The sequence below is a fragment of the Lagenorhynchus albirostris genome, chromosome 13, assembly GCF_949774975.1.
Source record: "Lagenorhynchus albirostris chromosome 13, mLagAlb1.1, whole genome shotgun sequence".
In the NCBI taxonomy this organism is placed as follows: Eukaryota; Metazoa; Chordata; class Mammalia; order Artiodactyla; family Delphinidae; genus Lagenorhynchus; species Lagenorhynchus albirostris.
In genome coordinates this window covers 34,549,166-34,574,821 of record NC_083107.1, presented here as the reverse complement: position 1 = coordinate 34,574,821, position 25,656 = coordinate 34,549,166, and the positions used below count along the sequence as shown (strand labels likewise).

Genomic DNA, 25,656 nt, shown 5'->3' with positions numbered 1-25,656 from the left:
GGCCCAGGTCTCTCAGAGCTCCCCCTCTCCTCCGCAACTGCGAGCTCCCTCATTACATCATCTTCGGACCGTAGCCGCCGTGCAGGACTGGGCGCGGCGCGATCCACTCACCCCGGGGTTCCAGCCCGCTCTCCCGCGTCTCTCCTGGCCCTCCCCGCACCTGCTCCAGGGCCAAGACCGGGAGAGCCCCGCGGGCTAGCTCCCAGAACCCGCTAGGCACAGCTAGCGGACCTCGGCAGCTCCGCCTGATCCATTCATTGAGAGCCGCGTATTTTCCCGGAGCCCCAGTCCCCCGCCTCCTCCAGCTCGGAGCCGCGGGTAGCGCCATGGAGAAGAGCAGCGAGACCAACGGCTACCTAGACAGCGCCCAGGCGGGGCCTGCAGCGGGGCCTGGCGCGCGGGGGAGCACGGCCGGACGCGCGCGGCGCTGCGCTGGCTTCCTACGGCGCCACGCGCTGGTGCTGCTCACAGTGTCCGGAGTGGTGGCGGGCGCCGGCCTGGGCGCGGCGCTGCGTGGGCTCAAGCTGAACCGCACACAGGTCATCTACCTGGCCTTTCCTGGAGAGATGCTGCTCCGCATGCTGCGCATGATCATCCTGCCGCTGGTGGTCTGCAGCCTGGTATCGGGCGCCGCCTCCCTTGATGCCAGCTCTCTCGGGCGCCTGGGCGGCATCGCCATAGCCTACTTCGGCCTCACCACACTAGGCGCCTCGGCTCTCGCAGTCGCTTTGGCGTTCATCATCAAGCCTGGATCTGGCGCTCAGACCCTTCAGTCCAGCGACCTGGGTCTGGAGGAGACGGGGCCCCCACCGGTCCCCAAAGAGACAGTGGATTCATTCCTCGACCTGGCCAGGTAACGTCCTCCCTTCCCCGCCAGCCAACACCTCGCCGAGTGCTCAGTGGGAGACTCCAGCTCTCTAATGCACTCTAGTTCATACTCATACACCCTCATATACTCCTAAGAGTTCATTCTTAATTGGCTGCTGGTGGCTCTTAACATTTTTTAAATATCAAAATAACGTCTGGAGGCTTTGCATGTTGACCACACCTTTGCAGACGTCAGCCGGGGGCACACCTGACATTCTCAAGGATCGGTACTGCATCTTTTAGGAAGAACCAGTCCTACCATTAGGTGGGAGTGTGTTAGGGAAGAGGCAGCGGTCTCACCTGTACTTTACTCCTTACACTCTCTGGCTGCCCACACTAGGGAAAATGTTCCAACCACGCCCCAATATCCTCACCCAATTTTCTCCGCCAACGGTGCCCAAAAGCTTCTGGGAGCATTGGTTAAATTTTGCCTGTTGGACCATTCTCGCCTGTAATCTGTGGCCTCTGTTTCAGCCCTTTGGCTGGTAGGAAGCTGGCAATTTTTTGAAGAGTTGTCAGTGGACCCAAGGATAACAAGGCTGGAGGTAGTTGTGCAGGGCTCATTGCCCAGAAACATGCCTCTCCTGGGAACTTGGGACGGATTGCTGTCAATCCCCATAGTCAGGAACATTGTAGAGTATTATGAGTTTTAAGGGGCTTTATTTGTGGGAAGATGTGAATTCTAGAGAGGAGAGAGAAAGAAGCATCTTCACTTAGCTTTGCCTGCTTTTTGTGACTCTTAGAAGTTGCATTTCATCCCTTGAGTTGTAGTGTAGTCTTTGTGGATTGGCCAAAGCCTCAGCCTCTTTTGGTTTCTCCATTAGCCCAGAGTTCACAGATGGAAAACTGCAGTGTAGAGGCATTTACTGACATGGCCAGGTTCAGCTGAGTGAGGACCTCAGCTGGCTCCCCCTCCAGATTTCCAATAATTCTGGATTCAGAGCCTTGGACATATGTTTTGTCTTGAGTCAGCGAAGCAAAGCTCCTCATTGCTGAGGCTGTGAAAAACAGCAAACTCTGGGCAAAGTGACTTGACTCCCTGCTGTTTCTATTTCTCCTTCTGGAAAATGTGATGACTGTCTGCCACTTAAGATTGCGAGTGTTCATTTAGTTACAACAGGAATTCCCTGGCAGTCCAGTGGTTAGGGCTGTGCGCTTCCACTGCAGGGGGCACGGGTTCAATTCCTGGTCAGGGAACTAAGATCCCACATGCTGTGTGGTACAGCTAAATAAATAAATAAATAAAATTACAACAACAACAAAAAACCCAAAGGAATTTACACTGAAAAAATCAAAAAGCCAAACCTCTCTGATGAGGGGGACCAAAAAGTTCTTACCAAAACTTCTTACCAAAATGGCAGGTGGAGGTGGCCTATTAGAACTTTGATGAGCTACAGCGTTTGTCTAGTGTCTTAGCAGCTTGATATTTGGAGTCTTTAAAGATCCTTAAGGTTGGAGGACTAACTTTTAAGTGGGTACTGAAAAAGCCTACTGAGGATGAGAGTACCTTTGGCTTATTACCTTCAGCGTATCAGTCAGGGAGGGAGGTGGTGGGGTTAAGGGAGTCTTTTTTGCAGGGATTAGTGGCTCGGAGTGTGGATGCTCTGACCTGCTGGTGGTACCCCATAGAGACGCTAGTAGCATTCTTTTATCTCCGAGAGAGGCAATGGCCAAGAAACAGGGGGCAGGGGGTGGGGGTGAAGGAGGGGTTACCTTATTCCACCAGCCCCAGAAGGGACTTATTTCCTGATCATGGTTTTCTAGTTTTAGATACAAGCCCCTTCAGCTCCTGCTTCTGAAGTGAATGACCCATCCTTATGGCTTAGCGGTCAGTGTAAGTACAGACTTTCGGTGACTCGGGCCACAAATACAGGGAAGGACCCAGAGAACATTTGTCATAGCTTTTTGGGGGTAGGTAGTGTTTAATAATGCTTCCAAAGGCCAAACTTATTTAATCCAGCAGGTCATGGATAAAGGTAGGGCAGGTGGTATGAGGAAACTGAGACAGAGATTAAGTGATTTGCTCAAGGACACAGAGTGGTTTGTCAAAAGAGAGATTAGAAGAACTATGGGTCTCATGCCCCCTGGTTCAGGGCTCTATTTCTCCCACTCTTCCCTTCCCCAAGTCAACATGCCATAGAAATGAGGCCATGCTGGCGGCCTAGTCCCATCTCAGAAGTGTTTGTTCTGATGCGCATGTAAGTGTACCAGGTAAGGGTATAGTCGGCTCGGGGCAGACGCTCACTTCTTGTAAGCAGAGGAGTTGAGCCTCTTCAGTGAAGGAAAGCGAACGTGCAGGTTGGATTGGACTCTCACTGAGCAGCTTTTGAGGGGAAATGGAGTCCTGAGCCATGTGGAAATGCTTCCTGAGTCTGGGGACTCTCTGGGTAAACATTTTAAAATTGCTTCCGTCGAAGAAACCAATTTTATGGTTTCATAAAATTTTATGGATGCCAATTTTCAATTTTACGGATGCCAGTTTTATGTGACTCCAGGCATGTTCCCTGGCAGAGGCAGGGCGCAGTCCTTTCTGCCTGTGGGCAAGTGAGTGAATATGAGATTCTGTGGGCAAACACCTCGATGATCCCGCAGGCCTGCCCCTGGTAACTGCCTAGAACCTAAACGCCTGGAAGGAGTGGGGAAAGTCTCAGGTGACTGATTGCAGCTGCCGCCAAGGCTTTGCTCAAGTCCACGACCTTTCCAGACCGTGGAGTGCCCCCAAACTCCCACTGCATCTCTCTGCCATGTTTTCTAATTTAGTTTTTCAAGATGGAACTACAAGTCAGAGAGAAATGAAGCTAATAGACACTGATTATGCCTTTTAGGAAATTCAGAATGCCGTTGCCAAGTGGTTTGATCTCCCAACACAATGTATTAGAAATAGCATAGCAGACTGGGGCATGGGGGTGAGGCTAGAGCAGGCCCTTTGAGAGCTGAGAAAGGACAGTGGACAGCAGCTGGCAGGTGGGAAAGTCATGGTCTCCTCTTGAGCAGCCCAAGCGCCATGCTTTGGAACCTGGAAGAGTACGGGACTCAGTACTGGGTGTGACCCAAAGTGACTTCTAAGCAGGTCTTCAGGAACCCAGTCATTGTGGAACTTCTTGGTCCCTAACAATGTTTACTGACTGTGGGTCCTAGGACATGTCCATACCTTTCTGTGCCTTGGCTTCCTCATCTTTATAATGGGGATCATGAGAGTGCCTGCCTCCCAGGATCGTGGTGAGCGTTAAATGAGTTATGTCTGTAAAGATCTAAGAATAGGGCTGACCCAATAGAGGCTTGCTCGTGTTATAAATGGGGCAAGGTTACAGAACAACTGTGTTTTTTTGGTTCACGTGAGTTAATGGGGATGGCTCTCTCTTCATAGTCTGAAATAAATGAGAGTGAGTGGGAAGAAAAGGATGTTTGGGACCTCAAGATGACTTGAAGCTAGTGTAGCCTTTAGGTATATTGGGAATCACATGGAGCCTGGAGAAAAGGTGAACAGTGACTATGTTTTGGACTAATATAATCAACACTGTAGGAGATTTGGAAAACGGAGAAAATCAAAACTAAACACAGAAGAGCCTTCCATTCTGAAATGGGGCAGAAATCCTCACATATTCTCCCCAACATCTCAGTTTCTTTTTCCCCTGCATGACACGTGTCTGGTCTCCAAAGTTGACCTCGGTTTTCTTCACCTGTCAATGGAAAGGATTCAGGCGACTGACCTCAGACATTCCTCTGAGTGATAATATTTGTGGTTTTCAAATGGAAAACCAGAGGCTTATCTGCCAACGAGGCAGGTAGCTCCTGGGCCCGGGACACTGTCTGCCCTAGCAGCCAGAAAAATGATCCTGGGCCACTGTCTTGCAGAAGGGGCTACCACGTGCCTGGTAAAGGCAATTGAGATTTTGCCTGTCGCCCAGTTTTCTAGGCTTTATTGCTTTTCTTGCGCTCACTTTCTCAACAGTGGACAGTGCTTGGAGCCTTTCCTTTCACACAGGGTGGTGCTAGGGACTTACCTTCCTTCCCGAGAACTGGGTGAATATGACGCGTCTCAGGCTGCAAAGAACACATTTCTTCAGTCGGTGCGAAGAAACCTGTAGGCAAGATGAAGACTCTTAGCGAATCTAACGTGGATCCAAATTAATGGAGGTTTCTCAGCCTAACTAGTCACTAACAATGGCAGCTTAGGATATTAAAAAAAAAATTCTTTAGCTCGACACCATGCCTGAATAGTTCGGAAAAGAACATAAACCCAGAGAGGTAGTGTGGATAGTGATGAAGAACAGACACTGAAATCAGCTGCCCGGTTTTGAATCCAGCTCTACCACTTACTAGTTGTATGGACAAGTCATGTAGCCTCTCTGTACCTCAGTTGCCTTATCTGTAAAATGAGGTTAATAATAATGTAGCTACTACCTAGACTTGTTACGAGGATTAACTGAGTTAATATTTGAGTGTGTTGCTCATATTCTAGTGTGTCCCAGCCTCTCACGGATAGCTGAGGGCTACTTGATACAGAGAATGAGTACTGCTCGTAGCCTTATTTCCTCAAACGTCTCCCACCCCAGGGTCCCAGCCTTAGCCTTTCAGACTGGAATCTAAAACTGGATGTGGGCCTCAGAAAGAGGATAGGTTACTCCCCTACCCCCCCACTGTCTCCATAGTGTGAGCCCGTCACCCCCAGCCCTTCCTCCGCTCCCAGCCTTGTAGGGGGTACCAAGATCTGAAGGGGCACATCCCTGTTAACTGAACCTGTAACAATAAGCACTAGGGATAATAAATATTTATCAGGTGTACATAGAGTGTCGTATCCTGTTCCGAAGGGTCTTTGAAATTTTCATAAATTCGGTAAAGAATTTTTGAACTTAAATGAAAGGAAATACTTTTGGAACAGAAAAAATATACCAAGCCAAAGTAAATTGTTTTACAGTCTTCTCATATGGAACAGGGAAATGCATACCACCCTTGACAATAGGATCAGAAGAACAAATAGCACCAGATGTATGAAGAAGGAACATTTCTGAAGTTTTTCATGGTGTGAGCTGCACGAGTCTGTACAGTACTACTAACAGAAGTTCTGCTTTCAAAACTTCAGCCTGAGCTCATACCAGTTTTTTTTTTAATTTATTTTTTTATCAGTTATATATATACATATGTTCCCATATCTCTTCCCGCTTGCGTCTCCCTCCCTCCCACCCTCCCTATCCCACCCCTCCAGGCGGTCACAAAGCACCGAGCTGATCTCCCTGTGCTATGCGGCTGCTTCCCACTAGCTAACTACCTTACTTTTGGTAGTGTATATATGTCCATGCCTCTTTATCGCTTTGTCACCGTTTACCCTTCCCCCTCCCCATAGCCTCAAGTCCATTCTCTAGTAAGTCTGTGTCTTTATTCCTGTTTCACCCCTAGGTTTTTCATGACATTTTTTTTTCTTAAATTCCATATATGTGTGTTAGCATACGGTATTTGTCTCTCTCTTTCTGACTTACTTCACTCTGTCATACCAGTTTTTCTGCTTGCTTTAAGTAATGTGTCCAAAGGTTCCTAAAGCACCGGAAAGGCTCGTCCATTCATTCTCTCCCAATTTGGTCTGACTTGGGTCTCTGGATTTAGTAGTACAGTCTTGGCATTTTTTGCAAACGTTTTTGACTTAGACCCACTATGAGAAATACATTTTAAATAATGGCATATCCACATACAGACACCTTCACTCCCACATATACAATCTGAAACACAAGTCCTACAAAACAACATTTTAAGTGTGATACATGCTGATCTTTTCTACTCTGTCTAATGTATTACATCTTTTATAAAATGCTGGTTAGAGCCAGGAAATTGATTCCATGGCCAACTAATGTTTGAAAAACTTTGGTCTAATGTATACCTGGTATTATGTAATTCAAGGAAATTTCTCGGGGTCAAATAACAGAAAAATGACATATTTGAGAATTTAAATAAAATGAAGAGCCTCAATGGTTAGAAGCAGCCTAATACCCAGTGAAATTGAGTGCTGTGCAGAGGTAAGCTTGAGAAGACCATTTGATCCTTCTGATTTCCAGACTGTGGATCTCACAACTCCAGATCTCTACTATCTAATATGATAGACACGAGCCACAAGTGGCTGTTTAAATTTAACTAGTTTAAAGTAAATAAAATTAAAAATTCAGGGACTTCCCCGGTGGTGCAGTGGATGAGAATCCGCCTGCCAGTGCAGGGGGCATGGGTTGGATCCCTGGTCTGGGAAAATGCCACATGCCACGGAGCAACGAAGCCCATGTGCCACAACTACTGAGCCTGCGCTCTAGAGCCCAAGAGCCACAACCGCTGAGCCCGTGTGCCACAACTACTGCAGCCCACACGCCTAGAGCCCGTGCTCCACAACAAGAGAAGCCACTGCAATGAGAAGCCTGCGCACCGCAACAAAGACCCAACACGGCCCACCCCCCGGCAAAAATATTCAGACCCTCAGTAGCACTAGCCATATCTCAAGTGCTCAAAAGCCACACAACTACCGTATTGGACAGCATAAATATAGAAAGTTCTGTTGGAGAGTGCTGGTCTGTATGGAACATGAATGGGAGATATAGCAAATTGATGTCTCTGGGCACTAAATGAGGGGTTGAATTTGATCACTTCCAAGATCCCTTCCAGCTCAAATGTCCCTCCTTTTGAAAGCCCAGATGGTTACTCTGTCAATGTGAGGAGCTGGGAAAAGTGCCTGGAGACAGAGCTCTGGAGGAGCAAAACTGCTTGCCTGACGAGCAGCTCATCCCTGAATACAGGAGAGCTCAGGAGTAAGAAAAAGTCCGATTCACAGCAGCATCTTGTTTAAAAGTCAAAGGAAAGAGGGATAAGAAGAATGCAGAGAGAACAAAGTCAGAGGACTGACACACCTGACTGTGAGACTTGCCACAAAGCTGCAGTAATCAAGACAGTGTGGTGTTGTCAAAAGAATAGACAAATACGTCAACGAAACAGAAGAGAGCCCAGAAATAGACCCACGTCAATATGGTCAACTGATCTTTGACAAAAGAACAAAGGTGATACAGTGGCACAAGAATGATCTTTTCAACAAATGGTGTTGGAACAGCTGGACATCCACACGTTAAAAAAAAATGAATCTAGACACAGCCCTTGCACCATTCACAGAAATTAACTCAAAATAGATCACAGATCAGGGCTTCCCTGGGGGCACAGTGGTTGAGAATCCGCCTGCCAATGCAGGGGACATGGGTTCGATCCCTGGTCTGGGAAGATCCCACATGCCACGGAGCAACTAAGCCCATGCACCACAACTACTGAGCCTGCGCACCTTGAGCCCATGCTCAGCAACAAGAGAAGCCACCGCAATGAGAAGCCTGCGCACCGCAACTCAGAAAGCCTGCTTGCCGCAACTAGAGAAAGCCCCCGCGCAGCAACGAAGACCCAATGCAGCCAAAAATAACAAATTAAAAAAAAATACTTCTTAAAAAAGAAAGTGGATCAAAGATCTAAATGTAAAACACGAAACTGTAAAACTCCTGAAAGATAACATAAAATGACCTCTGGTATGGCAATGACTTTTTAAATACAACACCAAAGGCACAAACCATGAAGAGTAGAGAAAAATGTTTTGCCTTACTCCTGCAGCCTCGCATCCTTGCCCCTTGGTGGGGGCAGGGGCATGCTCCTGCCCCTGCTCCTGGCCTGTGGCAACCAGGGGAACTGAAGGAAAGCAGTGTGATTCTGTGGGTTCAACTCACTGCCTGCAGGCGATTCTTTCCAAAGGATCAATATTTGAGAGCTGAGTTATGTAATCTAAAAAGAGTTCAGTCATCCCATTGAATGTACGTATTATTTTTGGTTGTCAGATCGCCTTTGCAGTTAGCACTGTATCTTTTGTCCTAACTTTTTAAGCAATTTTGAGATATGATTTACATACAAAAGATGCATCCATTTCAGGGGTACAGTTCAATGAGTTCTGACAAATAGATAAACCATTTAATCACTACCACAATCCAGACACTGAACATTTTTGTCTCCCATGACCCTTCTCAGCAATTCCCACTCTTCATCCCTGGCCTCAGGCGGTTTTGGATAGAAAGTTTTGCTTTCTATCACTATGGATTAGTTTTGCTTTTTCTAGAGTTTCATAGTGATGGAATCACTCAGCATGTACTTTTCTTTGTCTGGCTTCTTTTGCTCAGCACGATGGTGTTGAGATAATCCACGTTGTGTATATTAGCGGTTGATTCCTTTTTATTGCCAGGTAGGATTCCATTGTATGGATTTATCATAATGTTATTTGTCCGCTCATCAGTTGATGGACAATTCAGTTTTGAGCTATTGTGAATAATGCTGTTATTCATACAGGTCCTTTTTGCAGACATATATTTTCATTTCTCTTGGGTAAATGTCTAGGAGTAGAATTGCTGGTTCATATGGTAAGTGTATGTTTAACTTTATAAGAAACTGTCAGAACACATCATGATCTTAGGAACTTGATTTTTTGGCAGGAGTCACTGTTTTGACTCTAGTATTGAATATACCCCTCTGTTCCCATTGGATTTTGTAGACTAGATATTGTAGACTGTCTGAAAACAGGTTGACCAAACGGTGGCCGTTTGGTCTAGAAGTTCTGGGTTAGGGTCCGTTCTGGGTGAGACAGTGTTGGGTTATTGCTTATGCTAAAGACACCAGGCAGGTCAACAGCTCATTCCTGAAGGATACAAGCATTTGCAGGGGGAATCGTCCCCCATGGAGAAGACAGAGGGCTTCTAACCCAGCTCTTTCCTTAACTTCCCTGTCTTCTTAGGGGGAGAAGCAGGTGGCCAGCTCAGTCTGAGAACTACTGTGGTAGATGCAGAATGGGCGAAACCTTGGCTCAGGGCCTGTTTCTGCTTCTAACTAGTGTAGCAAATGGAAATGAGATACCAAACGTACTCCTACAAGACTGAGAAGGGTGCTTTGTAATGGAAATAAGAGGCAAATGTAAGTTGCTATTCATCTACACACTAAAGAATAGTCAATACAAATGCCTAGTCTGTTTCTGCCTTTCTTTTAATGTAAATATGCTTGTAATAGGAATCAAACTTCAGATCACCGTTTTGCAATGGTTAATTCAACAGAAGATCACATTTTGTCTGTTTAAATACAGACGTGTACTTTTGGGTATTCTCTAAGTATGTTAAAAGCAATTCAGGTTTCATAGACAAGCAAGGTGGGAAAGGCTGAGTTGCAGTCTCTAGATGCTGGCTGTCTATGGAAGCTTCCTGAGTGTTCTAATGAAGTCATTTTTGTGTCTCATTAACCCTTTTGGTGGGTGTGTTCATTATCTATTGTTGTATAACAAATTACCACCAATTTAGCAGCTTAAAATCACACATATTTATTATCCCATAGTATCTGTGGTATCAGGAATCCTGGCACAGCTTAGCTGGGTCTTCTGCTTCAGAGTCTCTTATCAGGCTGCAATCAAAGTGTTGGCTGCAGCTAGGGTCTCATCTGAAGGCTTGACTGGGGAAGGAGTCACTTCTGAGGACTCGTGGTTGTTGGCAGAATTCGGTTCCTTGAGGTTCAGACTGGGAGCCTCAGTTCCTAGTTGGCTGTTGGCCAGAGGCCACCCTCCATGTCTTGTCATACGGGGCTTTCCAATATGGCAGCTTGTTTCATCAAATATGCAAGCCCAGAAAGCAATAAAGAGTGTCTTCTAGCAAGATGGAAGCCACAAGTTTATGGAACCAAATCACGAAAGTGACATCCCATCACCTTTGGTGTATTCTGTTGGCTAGAAGCAAGTCATACCCATCCCCCACCCCCATGACACACACACTGAAGGGGAGGGTATTACACAAAGGTGTGACTACCAGGAGGCCTCTTAGACTCTGCTCGCCAAGCTGGGCTACAGTCAGACCTGCCTACCTCTGAAACCGAATGCATGCAAATAGTTGCCTAGAGATTCTAGTGCTATGAACAACTCAACCACAGAAGTAAGAATGAGTGGATAAGATTGGCACAAATTGTAAAAGATGGTCTTTTACTCTTCTAGACTTATTCTTATAGGAAGTGGGTAGAACAAACGGATTATCAGTGGGATTTTCTTGTATATCATGACCAGCATCTGTACAATATATGACCCAAAGGAGGCCCTCAATAAAAACTGTGTGCGTGAATAGATTTTGCTTTCAAAATCTAGCTTAACTGAATCAGTTCTACTGCTCTCCTTTTATAACAAATATTTTGTACTATCCTTCATCCTGAAATGAAATCCATAAATAGAATTTACCTACACACATAATTTCAAACATCAATATGACTTGACTGTAATATAAAAAAACCCACCAGCTTGGTGGTTGCCAGAGGCGGGGGTGGAGAGTGGAAGAAATAAGTAGAAGGGGATATTATATATTTTTAAAAATAGAAATAAAAATGTAAGTATGCTATAAGATTTTAAAAAAGAAAAAATACTAAAGGAGAGTAATTTATAATAAAAATAATGTCAGGATGTGAATGCTCTAAACCAAAATGGTTAGGTGCTTGCTTCCGAGTTTAGAGTCACCATTAATGGGACAGCTTTACATTCAGACATTTAGCAGAACAAATGGCTGGGCCCTGGCACTTCTCCCTGAACACACTCCCCCAGTTCCAGGAATGCCCCCCAGTTATTACAACAACAAAACACTCCTTTGGATTTCACTAGTGGGCAGTGCCACTCCCCGTTGAAAACCACTGCACTAGGGCTTAGCCTCTAGGGGAAAGGAAAGTGATGCAATTATTCCGGTTTCCTTGGACACAGCTTACCTCAATATCCAGGGGCACCACGAGGGAGATGAGGATAAAGCTCAGTGCACTCAAAGTATCTATTGGGGCCCCGCAGCCGAAGCACAGTTGGGTGCTTGGATCAAGCAGAAGATGGCAGTAAATGCTGGACGTGGGGAAAGAGGGAACCCTGTGTGTCAGGCTGTCAGGAATGGGCATCTTAAAGTGGACACTTTGAATGCTGAATTTTAAGAATACTGACAAAATGCTTTCTTTTCCAACAGAAACCTGTTTCCCTCAAATCTTGTGGTTGCAGCTTTCCGTACGGTAAGCTTGATGCTTTGCTAAAAATATGAAACTTTGGGGAGGGGTGGGTTACGTATAAATTACTGCTATAGAGTTAGGTAAGGTGGAACAGGGAGGGTTGTGTTGTTAACAACACTTAGTATCATTGGCCTAAAATTTATAGATATACCCCTGGAGCGAAAACAAACAAAACAACAAGAAACCAAAAATTTTTCCGAAATATCCCACTAGTTTCAGTATCTTTTCATATCACTTAATACCCTCAAATCACATTTTTGGGAGCTTTTAAATATTTTAGATTTTTTTTTTTTTTTTTTTTTTTTTTTGGCTGTACTGTGTGGCTTGTGGGACCTTAGATCCTTGACCAGGGATTGAGCTTGTGCCCCCTGCAGTGGAAGCACCAAATCCTAACCACTGGACTACCAAGGAATTCCCTAGAATTTTTTTAAAATACATTTTAATCTTTTTTTCTGATTATAAGGATAACGTATGCTCCTTGCAAAAAATAAAAATAAAGTGGAAAAAAGTAGAAGAAAATAAAAATCACCCATAATCACTACCTAGAGCTACCATTAACATTTTGGTATACCTCCTTCCAGTATGTTTTTTCTATACATGTGCACACTCACATGATTTTAAAATAATTATACTACATAACATTGTTAGTATGTACACGTGCTACACATATTGTTCTGTAACCTGCTCTTATTGTTAACATTTTCTCATGCCGGTAAATATCCTTCTGCATAAGTTATTGGCTGTATTCCACTGCATGAGAGTATCATAATTTTACTCAACCAGTCCCTTGCTGATGGTGGTTTCCAGTTTTTCCCTAATTTTAGCAGTTCTTCAAGTAACTCCCCTGCAGCCATGCTTTATATAGAGAAAGAATATAAAGGTCTAGATAGATGGACTAAACTGATTGCCTTTTTCAAGCCAAGACTTTTCTGTTTCTACTTACAGCCTCTCTTTAAAACAAACATACAAACAAACAAACAACAACAAAAAAAACCCCTGCATATAAACATAGCTGTGGCTTGTATGTATAATGTAAGCTAGGAGAAAAATACAAGGTTTGCGGGGCTTTCAGTGCCTGGCACAGAAGATGTGGGGTGGGTTTTGTTTGCCCTGCCATCCTTAATCATGGGACAGCTGAACATCTCTGCCTGTCTGAAAGCTTGATAATCAAAGCTGAGAGAGACCAGAGCTCTTTAAAGGCCGGTTCAAAGCAAGCCTCTGGGTCTGAACCCTCTAAGGGGCTCCTCTTAACAGTTCAGAAGCCAGGTGTCCTTAGAAGGGTCAGGAAGGGTGTCTTATAACAGAGTCCCCTCAACGATAATGCATACTGCCCCAGGGAGACAACTGTGTGCGTTGGGCAGAAGTGTGTGAAGTCAACTGGCAGGAACAAAGTTGGAGGGACGTTTCACCTCTGATGAGTGGTCTCCCAGAAGACTCAGCCCGAAAATGCTGTCTTGCCTTCCAGCCTTTGCTCTGGGGAGTGGAGGCTGAAGGCAGATTAGAAACAGATGCTGAAAAGCAGTCAGGCTCAAATAAGTTCTGGAACATAGTAGAGCATAAATAAATGAATGAACATAAAATAACACATCGAAAAGTGTACTTCGGCATCGTGGAACGAATTCCAAGTTTCCCCAAATAAGGTGAACTCTGAGCTGTTGGAGATATCAAACCATCAGCTTGAAAGTGTGCAGACCTTCTCCAAACCAGCGACCAGGGGACATAGGAAATTCTCCCCATTTCCTTGGCTTCCTAAAAAACCAGAAGTCTGGAGTGCATGCTGCCTTGGTCTTAAGTAACTTTTGTACAGTCCTCAGAGGCCCTTGTCAGGCCAGCCAAGTGAGGAGTGCCCAGAAGACCTGGAATGAAGAAGGACAGAGTAGCCAGAGGCCCAGCAGTCCTCTCGGTTCCTCCAGGTGGTCTTCAGCTGTGAACTGACGGGAGTTTTGCTTTCTCTTGTTCACAGTATGCAACCGACTATAGAGAGGTGACCCACAACACAAGCACTGGAAACATAACCCGTGAAAAGGTAAAACTTCTTGTGAGATCACTTGTGGCAAATACTTATAACACAAATAATGCTTCATAACTGAGGGAGCATACACGATGCGTGTTTTTCTCAGCCGGACTGAAGACTTTGGGGTTTGAATGGGCTGTTTGAAACACACGGGTTAGGTTTGCTCCTTTGGCCATTTACCATGTTTAGTGGATCCATGTCATTGAATTGGAACTACTGCCCCCTTTCTTAGAAAAAATAATTTTATAACACCCCTTCTGCTATTCTGAAATATAATTAATAGGTGATTTAACCTACCCCTGCACATAGAATTGGTCTTGGGGGTTTAATTCACTATAACCATCATTCATTCACAAGTATTTTTGAGTACCTGTTGTTTACCAGACACTGAGCTAGGTCCCAGCCTTCATGCTATGTAGCTGGAAGGGACAAGGGACCTCAAGAATTATTCAGTCCAGCCATGGAGCTGCCATGGGGAGAAGGAGGGACTTTGCCCTTCCCCACCCCCTAGTACACCTCCTTAGGGCTTGAGTGGCTCTGAGTTCTACCAGCCTTTCTTTTTTTTTTTTTTGCGGCACACGGGCCTCTCACTGTTGTGGCCTCTCCCGTTGCGGAGCACAGGCTCTGGACGCGCAGGCTCGGCAGCCATGGCTCACGGGCCCAGCCGCTCCGCGGCAAGTGGGATCTTCCCGGACCGGGGCACGACCCCGTGTCCCCTGCATCGGCAGGCGGACTCTCAACCACTGCACCACCAGGGAAGCCCTACCAGCCTTTCTTTGATTGAAGGAAAAGTTCTACTTTTTAAAAAAAAGTCAAAAGCTATTAGTTTAGTCTATTTCACTTCATCTTGCAGATGAAGCACCTGAAGCTCAGAGAAGTTATTCAGTATCAGAGCTGGGACTAGGGTTCAGACTAGAACAGTGGTAAAAATGCTCTTTCGGTTTTTACCACGCTGACATGTTTCCTGTTCAGAGTTTCATAATGTGTTGTGATGGGATAAAATGTTCCTCTAACATATGCTTAGAGTAGTGAGATTCAGCACTGATGGAAAAAAAGAATACATTATACCTGTACATTTTAAGTCAGTGATTTAAGAAAGAATATCCTGAAAATACCCACGTTGATTCTGAACATCTTTTTTGAAATTCGTCAGTGAGGAGACTATGGTAAGAGCCTAGCAACAAAGAATTTGTTGACATTTAGGAGGCAAAGTTCCAATCACTGACTCTTGATCTGAAGGACCTTTTCACCAATCAGCTCTTCTTCTAAAAGCAACCCTTTGAAGTGTTGTCCAACCTCTAGCTGAATTTATCCAGTGATGATGAGCTCACTACTTTCTGCTTCAACCTATGCCCGTTTTGAACAGCTTTCAGAGTTAACAACTAGGTGAAGATTTTGTTTGTTGACTTCCATATCCTCAGACTCCATCTCCCCTTGAGTTTCCTGCCCCTTGATTTGTGAAATCACTGCGGGTTAAAGAAAATCTGAGCCTTTCCTCCTTCCGGGCACAGTGTTTCAGTCTGGCAGAGACAACGGAGCAAATGCATTCTTTAATTCTCACTCATCTGTTGTAAACTTAGACCCTTTGTCCCCTCTGATCCTACAGATCCCCATTGGCACCGAAATTGAAGGTATGAACATTTTAGGATTGGTCCTTTTTGCCCTGGTGTTAGGAGTGGCCCTGAAGAAACTCGGCTCTGAAGGAGAAGAGCTCATTCGTTTTTTCAATGCCCTCAATGAGGCGACGATGGTGCTGGTGTCGTGGATTATGTGGTGAGTGTCACCCTGCCACCTGCTCTCTCTCTCATTTCTCCTGCCATCCAGAAAAGAACCTGACTTAGCTGTTCTAGGTCACCCCTATGGGACCACCTGGACCCGTGCTCTGCATGTGGTTGATGTACCACAGGCCAGTCTTGGCACAAGGGGTGAAGGACCTCAGAGAAACAGGCATGTGTCATGGTTACCAATCACTTCCTCATCACCCACAATGACCCCTGGGTTTTATCATTGGGGATTTATCTATGAGTCCCACCACCATCCCATATCCCATGAGATGCCCATATCATCTTGTGGGGCAACGGATTCCATAAATTTGCTATCTGCTGTATAAAATAAGGCCCATTTCACTTTAAAGGATAGACTTCAAGCTTCAGAAGGGCCCCTTCCTATAGTATTTTACAACATGGAGGGAAAATCCATCTTCACTCCATACATATATGTGAACTTGGAATGGTCTCTCCTTTATGTGAATGTTTCTTTATGTAATATCAATGCAAGGGCAATTGTTTAATAAAAACCATCAGATTGATTTCTGGCTAACAAGGGAAAAGTTGACAAGATCTCTCAAAGTAACTTCTCAGAAATCATACCGATTTCAGTGCCAGTGCCTCGTAAGCTTTATCCTGCTGTTTTACTCAAGCCAAACTTTGTGGGTTTTAGCTTCTACCCATTCGTTGCTGAGAAACTAGTTTCTCCTTTTGTGCACAAAGCATCTTCCTTATTGTCAACCCTTAAATATCCCAGAACGTCTCTCTCTTAGATGGCATTGGGATGGCAGCTGCACTGATTCTAGGAGAGAAGCCTGGCATTTGGTAAGAAAGTTTGAGATTCGGTGGGAAGCCAAGTTCGGAGCCTCCCCTGGTGATGTTTATCTTGCTTAACCAAATTTTCTTGCTCACCCCAAAATTCCAGAGTCTGACTCTATATTGTAAACATGACACTTCATATGACTGCTGTTGTTCAAGGGAGAAAAATATTTTCAGAAAGGAAAACATGTTTTCATCACATCGAGTTCTTTTCCTGGCTTATTTTTTTAGTCTAAAATCCTCCCAAAGGTTGGATTAAAGGAAACTGTGGAAGAAAGTGACGTTCGTATGTTACGACATTTGTTTTCAATCTGGAAACCAATTTACAGTCATTCCTTCAATGTGATGTATTAGTTACAGAAGCAGATATTTGGAAGGGCAGACCCAGCTGAGTGTCTTAACCGCAGTGAGAGATCTGTTGCCTAAAAAGTGCCTATGCAGGCATAAGAAGTAGGAGTGGTTATCAGAGGATGGGGCTGGCTTGAGGATGGTCCCTAAAGATTTTGGCCTAATCTATAATGTTTTAATTCTTTTGAAAGGAGAATGTTTTCATGTATTACTATGGGATTTTAAAATAATAATACTGCTTAGAATATCTCTGGGAAGAAAACTCAAGAAACCAGTGACATTGGCTGTCTCCTTGGAAGGAAGATGGGTGCTTGGGTACAGAGGTGGGAGGCAGACTTCACCCTTTTGTACCCTTTAAAATTTGAACCATGTGACATTATTATGTATATAATTAAAATTTACAAACAAAGTTGATAGTTATAAAAATTCTTCCTCAATTTATATTAAATGCAAAACAGCAGACTTTTGTTCTTTGTAGCGCCCATAGTTCATTTCTTCCCTTCCTTCTTCCTGCCATCCTGCCATTAAAAAAATCTTCACGCTCCAAGAGTGTTCCCAGAGGGTTATTGTTAATGACTTTTTCCCACAGAATCATGTTTTCCAAACCACAAAGAATTTAAAACTTCACAAAAGGCCCAGCTTTGGCTCAATTCTGTATCACAGCAATTCTGCAAAATAGGTGTCTTTTGTGTTTCTAAGTTCTGAGAACAATCCTGAGCAAAGCTGAAAGTCAAGCTCACAGCCCCAGAGGCTTTGCTCTTGAAGAGTTCCTTGCCTTTCCACTTGGGAGCCCATATGGTTGGTTGCATCCAGCTGTTAAGAACATACAATATCCAAGGGGAAAGAAGTCTGTGTCCTAGTCCTGACTCCGTCACCCACAATGAGCAATCATGTTAATTTTACTCAGTTTCACGGCCTGTAAAATGGGCACGGTATACCCCCATCCTTTTCTGTTCCTTAGGGTCATCCTAGGGAGAGGTGAAGACCACCTAGTTGAGAGTCCCTGCGTTCTGTGACAGGAAAGGCCTACATCTCTCAGCCCCAGCATCACCACCCTTACTGACCAGTGCCCTTTGCTCATGTCCTAGGTACGTACCTGTGGGCATCATGTTCCTGGTTGGAAGCAAGATTGTGGAAATGAAGGACATCATCGTGCTGGTGACCAGCCTGGGGAAATATATCTTCACATCCATATTGGGCCATTTTATTCACGGAGGAATTGTTCTGCCACTTATTTATTTTGTCTTCACGAGAAAAAACCCGTTCAGGTTCCTCCTGGGCCTCCTCACACCATTTGCAACAGCATTTGCCACCTGCTCCAGGTGAGTGGGTTTCAGGTGCCCTTGGCTGCCCTGAGCTGTATTAATATGGAACCAGATGAGCCTGTGGTGGATGCACAACCATCACCTTGACATATTTTAATTTCTTGAAGACTCTAAATTGGTGTCATCTGATTTTTTTGTACTACCAGCCCCACAGCTCTTTGGAAGTGGATTTTTAGGATTGCCAGAATGAGGGATTGCCTCGTTCCCTTCTTCCTGCTGCTTAGAGGTCAACTGGACCATTACTTAGTCCAACTGTGGGTCTTCACCCTAATTAGACCTCTGCCTAAGTGAAAGAAAGCAGCTACTTAAAACACATTGCATGGGAATAAAGATGCAGACCTACTAGAGAATGGACTTGAGGACACGGGGAGTGGGAAGGGTAAGCTGTGACAAAGTGAGAGAGAGTGGCATGGACATATATACACTACCAAACGTAAAATAGATAGCTAGTGGGAAGCAGCCGCATAGCACAGGGAGATCAGCTCGATGCTTTGTGACCACCTAGAGGGGTGGGATAGGCAGGGTGGGAGGGAGGGAGATGCAAGAGGGAAGAGATATGGGGACATATGTATATGTATAACTGATGCACTTTGTTATAAAGCAGAAACTAACACACCATTGTAAAGCAATTATACTACAATAAAGATGTTTAAAAAAAGAAAAACTCATTGCAGGGAAGTTTCTAGAATGATACCTGCCCAATTCTTTCTCCCTTTGGATGGGTGAATTATTTCCTAAATAAGACCAAGTCATCTTGGTGAGGGATGCATGCTCAGCTCTCTAGGAGTCCACAGTATTGTGGGATTATCTCACCTTGTCATTATTAGAAATCCTTCACAAAAAAATTGGGCTTTCCAAATACACTAAAGGAAACTTTCAAAGGATGGCAGCACATCGTTTCACTCACACATGTAGTTTTTGCCTCCCTACTGCATGTTTCCTCCCATCCTGACTGGCTATGTATATGACAAGGTCGTGGGGGGAAAGAATGAAGGAGGTCAGTTTCTCCAGCTTAGGCAGTTTCTCCAAGCCTACTCTTGGCTGTGCTAGCCACACCCTGCAGAAGCTGCAGAGCCCACTGGAGAGAGCGGGTCTTATTCTTTGTAATCTAGGAATACAGTTACTCTTTCCAAACTCTCAGAGCCATCGCGGCTTCTTGGTCTAAAAGAAAAAAAAAAAAAAATCATAGTTTGCCTTTTACTTTTTGGGAGGAAAAGTATTCAAGAGAGGAGACGCACATTTTGTACCATGAGACAAGGTGTGGTTCTTGAGAAATTTGGAACAGGGGTATCCAGGTAAAAAAAAAAAACAGGTAAATCTAAGGAGTCCGATTTTGAATACTTTGGGAGTTAACAAAACCCCACGTGTGACAGAAACTTTGCAACAATTCTGATATTTCTCTTATTTCAAGGGGAGAGTGCCATAAACTAGGATGGTGCCAACTGCTCTGTTCCCAGGTCTGAGCTGAGTACTGTGTTAGCCTGGGCAGCAAGGACTATTCTCATGGTTGGTTGTTTGCGTTTCCAGCTCTGCAACCCTTCCCTCTATGATTAAGTGCATCGAAGAAAACAACGGTGTAGACAAGAGGATCGGCAGGTTCATCCTCCCCATCGGGGCCACGGTGAACATGGACGGCGCAGCCATCTTCCAGTGTGTGGCCGCAGTGTTCATTGCCCAGCTCAACAACGTGGAGCTGAAAGCAGGCCAGATTTTCACCATTCTGTAAGTTCTGTAGTCTTTCCTTCATCATCAGGTCCGGTACAAAACGTGAGGTCTTTCTCTTGTGATTTCCTTTGAAAAACTTCATGAATACCAATCTCACCATGGTTCGGGTGTCTCATTTGTAAACTGAGAACAGCGTGAATTCATTACTTGGAGAGAGTGGAACCTCTGCGAAGGGCACAGCTGACGGACTCTAGGGTTGTGTGGTCTTCAGTTTCCAAGCCATGGCTGCCATGTTCTGCATGTTTCTGTGCCCCCTCATCCTCTGGGCTAATGGCTGATCCTGCTGTCCCACCCCCTAGAGTGACAGCCACAGCATCCAGTGTGGGAGCAGCAGGCGTGCCAGCTGGAGGGGTCCTCACCATCGCCATTATCCTGGAGGCCATCGGGCTGCCCACTCATGACCTCTCTCTGATCCTGGCTGTGGACTGGATTGTGTAAGTAGCAAGTCCTAAGGGCACCGAATAAAAGAAGGTCTGTAATGAGCTCCCTAGAAGCTTGGCACTACTCTGGCCTGGGGCATGCAGAGAAACTTAAAACATGTCATTACTGAGAACTTGCTCAGAACATTCAGGAAAGCCAGGGGCCCAAGGGTCTATGGAGATTGGTGGCTGCATAGGGGTCATAGCCATTGGAGCAGCGAGCCTTCGGGAATGCTCATCCTTGGCCCGGAATGTCCAAGGAGTGATTTCTGCAAGGGGAGGAAAGATGAGCCCAGCTAATGCGAATGTCATGGCTTGGGCTCAGGAGCGGAGTTCGGAAGGAGCTGTGATCCAGATGACCATTACCTGGGCTCCCATAAAGACACAGAACAGTTTCTGAGTGTTGCTTCCTTGAGTCCCATGATACCTTTCTCAGATACAAACCATACCTGTTTTATAGGGAAGGTCCGCTGAGGTACTGATGTTGGACAGTAGAGCATGTGAATAAGAAAATGAACACTGGAGCCCAGGTACCTGGGCTCAAATCCCAGCTTTGCCATTTACTAGTTGTATGATATGAACCATCTGTGCTTTGGTCTGCCCATCCGTCAAATGGGGATAAGAACAGAACCTACACCAGAGTTATGGTGGAGACTAAATGCGTTAACACGTGCACAGCACATAGAAGGGTTCTAAGCACATGCAGGAAGAGCGTTCAGTCAACACTGGGGAAGAAAGACGCCCCTGGCCAGGCTAGTCAGAGCTGGGCATGGGATACCCTAAACACTGGAGCCTGGCCCTGGGCTCGTGGCTCAACCCATGGTGGTTGGAAATCTTGTGTTTGGAAATCTTCAAGCCCTGGAGACTTGAAGGGGCTTCTCAGAATCCCTACAGCTCCTCGGGGGTGAAATGTGACATGTGCCTTGGAGACCCGCCTTGTCTAGAGAGCACTTGGGAGGGAACTCAGTCCCTGCGATGGTACGTTGCGGTGAGCTGGACGGGACCAGAGCTGCGTGTCAGAGGCCCTGCCTCCTTCCTCACCCCGCTGTTTCCTCTACGTGGGGAGTGCAGGCACGAAGGGGCGCTTAGCCAGGACGAGGGACGCAGGGCGCCAAGCGGGCTGCCCAGGCGAGACCTGCAGTCACAGGAGCCCTGTACCACCGCGACCTCTGATTCCACAGCCCTCAGCTTCTCCAGTGCCGCGGGCAAGGTCACATTTTCCCCCTTTCTTCAGAATGGGCACAATACTTCCTCTGAGCCCCAGGGATGGGGGATGGTTATGGGGGTCTGGGAAGACAAGCTTCTGGAAGGGACAGTGCTGTTCTCTGTGAGATGGTGTTTGCCACCAGCCAGGGAAAGCATGTGGAGGTTACAATTCAGTAGAGATGCAGTGTCAAAGCGAGAGCAAGAAGGCAGGTTCCCACAGTGCAACCGTGAGTGGGAGAGAAGCTGGACCCAGGACGGAATCTGTGCGATCATCCCAGCTGTCTGTAACTTTTATACGATGGTGTCTCACACGTGAAATGCATACATTGAAAGATTTCTGGAAGGAAACAGATCCAGAGGTCAATACTGGTTCACTCAGGGTTGCGGAGTATGGGGGGGCGGGGTGACTTTTGTTTTCTCCTTTGTACTTTTCTTTTTCCCAAGTTTTCTTGAGGATCTGTTAGTTTCATAAAAAGTATTTGGAGAAAATCACTTTAGCATCAAGTGAGGCCCTGTGCCCTTACTAGCTTGCTCTCCCTCAGTGTCACAGCTTCCTGGTGGCTCAGCCCAAGGTGACATCCGCCCCCTGGTGGCTGTAATGCCTGCCTGTTCTCTTCCCCCCAGGGACCGCACCACCACCGTGGTGAACGTGGAGGGCGATGCCCTGGGTGCAGGCATCCTCCACCACCTGAATCAGAAGGCGACGAAGAGAGGCGAGCAGGAGCTGAGTGAGGTCAAAGTGGAGGCCGTCCCCAACTGCAAGTCGGAGGAGGAGACGTCACCCCTGGTGACACACCCAAACCCCACCGGCCTTGCGGCCAGCACCCCCGAGTCCAAGGAGTCAGTTCTGTGAGGGGGCTGGGCTTCCAGCTTGCCTGCGGGGGATGCCCGCCCCATCGGTCCGGTCGGCAGACCCGGGCACCGCCTTCACTGACTTCTAGCCTCCCGTGCAATGCTTTGGCCCAGTCACTGGTCTGAGGATTACTTCTCAGCACAGGCATTGGGCTTCCCAGCGGGACCTGGTTCCCAAGGACCAGGACACTCTGCCATTTGGCTTACCATGTCTAGGTGCAACTGTGTACACCCCAGCTCTGTTTGGAAACACACCCTCGAGCTGCCGGGCGGGGGGAGTAACAGGCTCACAGGACCTGGTGGTTAAAGCTTGGAAAATGCACATGTTGCTTCACTGCACCCAGGAAAGCTCAGCCTTGGGTGCTTTCCGGGCAGACCTGGACGGGTGGCAGCCATCTGTCGCATTGCCTCGTGAGCCATAGTAATTGGAAGAATTCCCAAATTCATAGCCGCGGCTGGAATTCACTGAGCTGGGCCTCAGGTGTCGAGAGTCTACACATCGGCCTGACTGGCTTCTGGGTCACTAGGCTGGAGGCGCTGCACGTTGTCGAGTTAGAAATACTCCATGGTGTTAGCACTGCTAGGGTCTCTGGTCAGTGGCACTAAGTAAACAATTACATTCTGAAGTCAAAGAAAGGAGGGGGAGTACAGGCTGCAGGGGGAAGGGAAGCAGCCTGATCAGGCCAGGACATACACACACACACACACACACACACACACACACACTAATGTCCCCATTCTGGCCCCAGCCCTGGGGAGGTTTTCTGCTTTCATGACCTGGGCCTATGTCAACACTGTGGCTCTATACCCATCTACTCTGATTTGGCAACAGGCCAGAGAGGGGCCCCCCTCCTCTGGGGAGGTGTCATGTGGTCATCACATTCAGGACCCTGGCTGGTCTAGCAACAGATTTTAATCCAACTAGACCCTCCCTAAAATGCTGCATTGCAGCAAAAACAAAATTTTAAAAACCCCACAAACCCACCCCTTCATTGGAGTGAGGTACCACTGTTCCCAGATGCCCTAGCTTTGGCTGATTTCCATAGATTTGGTTTCCTTTCCCTCCAGGACATCAGTTTAAAATTATAAGCTAAATGGCCCACCTGATACTTACTGACTTGAGCTGAGCCTAGGGGAGGGGGCTTTACGGAGAGAACAAGCATTGCCCAGGATAGGGAAGGAAAACCTAAAAGGCACTAGACTGCTATTTCTCTGTGGCTGTTGGTGTGTGTCTGTGGGGTAACCTGCAGCAAGTCCTGGAGCCTCACTTTACCCCATTAGTACAATGGGGCTGATGTCACCTGCCTCTTACCTACCTCAGAGGGATTTGGTGAGGCAAACTGAGTGAATCCGCGAAAAACGACCATTTCGCATTTTGCTTCTTGGATATCAAGTGCTAACACCCCCGTACCCTCCTTACTGTTACCTAAGTGATACCTAAGTTCTCCAGGAGGCTCCTTCTTCTGGGGAGGACAGCTTTTACGAGCAGGGCTTTGTTCTGTGTGCAGGAGCAACTGTTATCACGTCACTTGTTCTCTTAGTAGTTTCTTGTTAGCATCAAATGCAGCCTCTTCCTGATGTCCTTCATCTTTTTGTGAATTAACTACCCCACCTCCCAGCACACTTCTTGGTACCTGACCTCCCCGCGACTCCCAGACCCAGGCACCATTTCTGCCACCGCACACTGGCCATTAAAACTCCCAAACTTTCAGCCTCGCTCATTCCCTTGTCACAACTGGAATGGGGGGAAGGGGGGACAGAGAGTGAAGCTCCCCTGTACTAAGATTGTGGGGCATGGGCCTGAGCGGAATGGGCGGGGAAGAACCAAGGGGCACGGAGCAGACCTGGCCCTTTTCCCTTCAGCCCTCTTTAAACCAGCTAAGTCACTCCCGTCTCCTGTGAAGCAGGAGTGACCAGGAGCTGGGCTGAGAGGAGCCTGGAAGCCTCGACCCTCTGGCATGTTGCTGATGCCTTCTGTTTTCAAAGGGGAGATAATCACACTGATGGATCCCAAACTGCAAATCCCAAACATTCACTATTTTTCAGGTGTCATTAGATCTCATCTTTCCTTCTTCCACATATATACATGGCTATGTACGTACACATACATATATGCAGCATGTATGTGGGAGGTATACATGCGGGTAACATCTATATGTATGTGTGTGTGTATATTTTAGCTCCAGTCCGGGCGAGTTTGAATTTGGACAGAGGTGGACTAACTGCAAGTTGCATGTCTTTGGCATCCTGATTTTCCTGTTTCTAAAGGTGAATTTTACAAAACATGGACAGTAGAGCTGGACAATCAGACTCAGGGACTGCGCATCCTCTATCCTGGACCTGGGATTGCGGTGAGGGGAGCGCCGTGCCTGGGGCAGGGTGCTTCCTTGTAAAATCCAGATGGTGATTGCTCCCCTTCCCTTGGCTTTCTCCCTGTTTTTCTGTCTGCAACAAGAATCAGACCAGGAGTGACCCGGCTGGGGAAAATGCCACTTTCTCATTGTCTGAAGATGTCTCCCCTGCGCTTCTAACATGTTGTCGTAAATACTGTTCATCTCTGACTGTTTTGTATGTGTGACACTTGCCTTAAAACACAGCAGTCCTCAGAAATGAATACAGCCTTTCTACTAGGATCTGCATGTTCCTTTATTCCTCCCTTGTGTTTTGAAGTGGTATTTACTGGTGGAGCTCTTCTAGGGGAGGGCCTGGGGGTGACTGAATTGATTATTTTTTCTAGTAGCGTTTAGCCAGCACGACCCCCTGAGGCCTAGCGGGCCACTCAGGTGTCAGAGCTGCTGCAGGACAGTCACTGATGTGACTTGCGGTGGTGAGCGTCCAGGCTCCTGGGCACCTCCCACTCAGCACTAGCAGGGATCTTGAAACAGTGAGTGGTTTTGCGGCATACCTCCATAGTCAAGTCTCGTTAGGACAAGTAGGTCAACAGGCCTTAATTGACCATATACTGTAAGCCTAGAGCCAAGCTGAAAGAATGCCCCAGTCTGTAGAATTACTGAGAAAGTCCCTGCCTAAAACAGTTGCCCATGCCTACCATCCTTGCCACCACACCCAGCCCATTCTTTCATATCATCTCATTTTCAGTGACACCGCATTCCAGCACAATTAGGGAACTTAGAAACCTCTTATAATACGATTATCCTACAAGCTCCCACTAGCAGCCTTAGTTTCCAGACCCTGGGGCCTCTGAAGGAAGAGATCTCTGGTCTTACCTGGACATTTGCAGCCCTTCATATAATATAGCTCCACCT

General features: G+C 46.5%; 1 protein-coding gene across 3 annotated transcripts in view; it reads left to right on the top strand.

The window, feature by feature from the left end:
* SLC1A4 (solute carrier family 1 member 4) overlaps positions 1 to 25,023 on the top strand; it is a 28,800-nt gene extending 3,777 nt beyond the window's left edge. The window contains exons 1-9 of one of the 3 annotated variants that reach the window (XR_009544113.1): positions 76 to 853; positions 11,877 to 11,919; positions 13,880 to 13,942; positions 15,537 to 15,703; positions 17,952 to 18,185; positions 19,716 to 19,910; positions 20,213 to 20,347; positions 22,163 to 24,658; positions 24,846 to 25,023. Coding sequence is in view for 2 of the 3 variants with exons in the window: in XM_060169322.1 (XP_060025305.1) it covers positions 327 to 853; positions 11,877 to 11,919; positions 13,880 to 13,942; positions 15,537 to 15,703; positions 17,952 to 18,185; positions 19,716 to 19,910; positions 20,213 to 20,347; positions 22,163 to 22,391 (1,593 nt within the window). In the remaining variant the exon portion in view is untranslated. Of the gene's footprint in view, positions 1 to 75; positions 854 to 11,876; positions 11,920 to 13,879; positions 13,943 to 15,536; positions 15,704 to 17,951; positions 18,186 to 19,715; positions 19,911 to 20,212; positions 20,348 to 22,162 lie in introns of those variants that run through there. The other 2 variants (XM_060169322.1, XM_060169323.1) reach the window with 2 other exon arrangements.
* Positions 25,024 to 25,656: the final 633 nt, after the last annotated feature.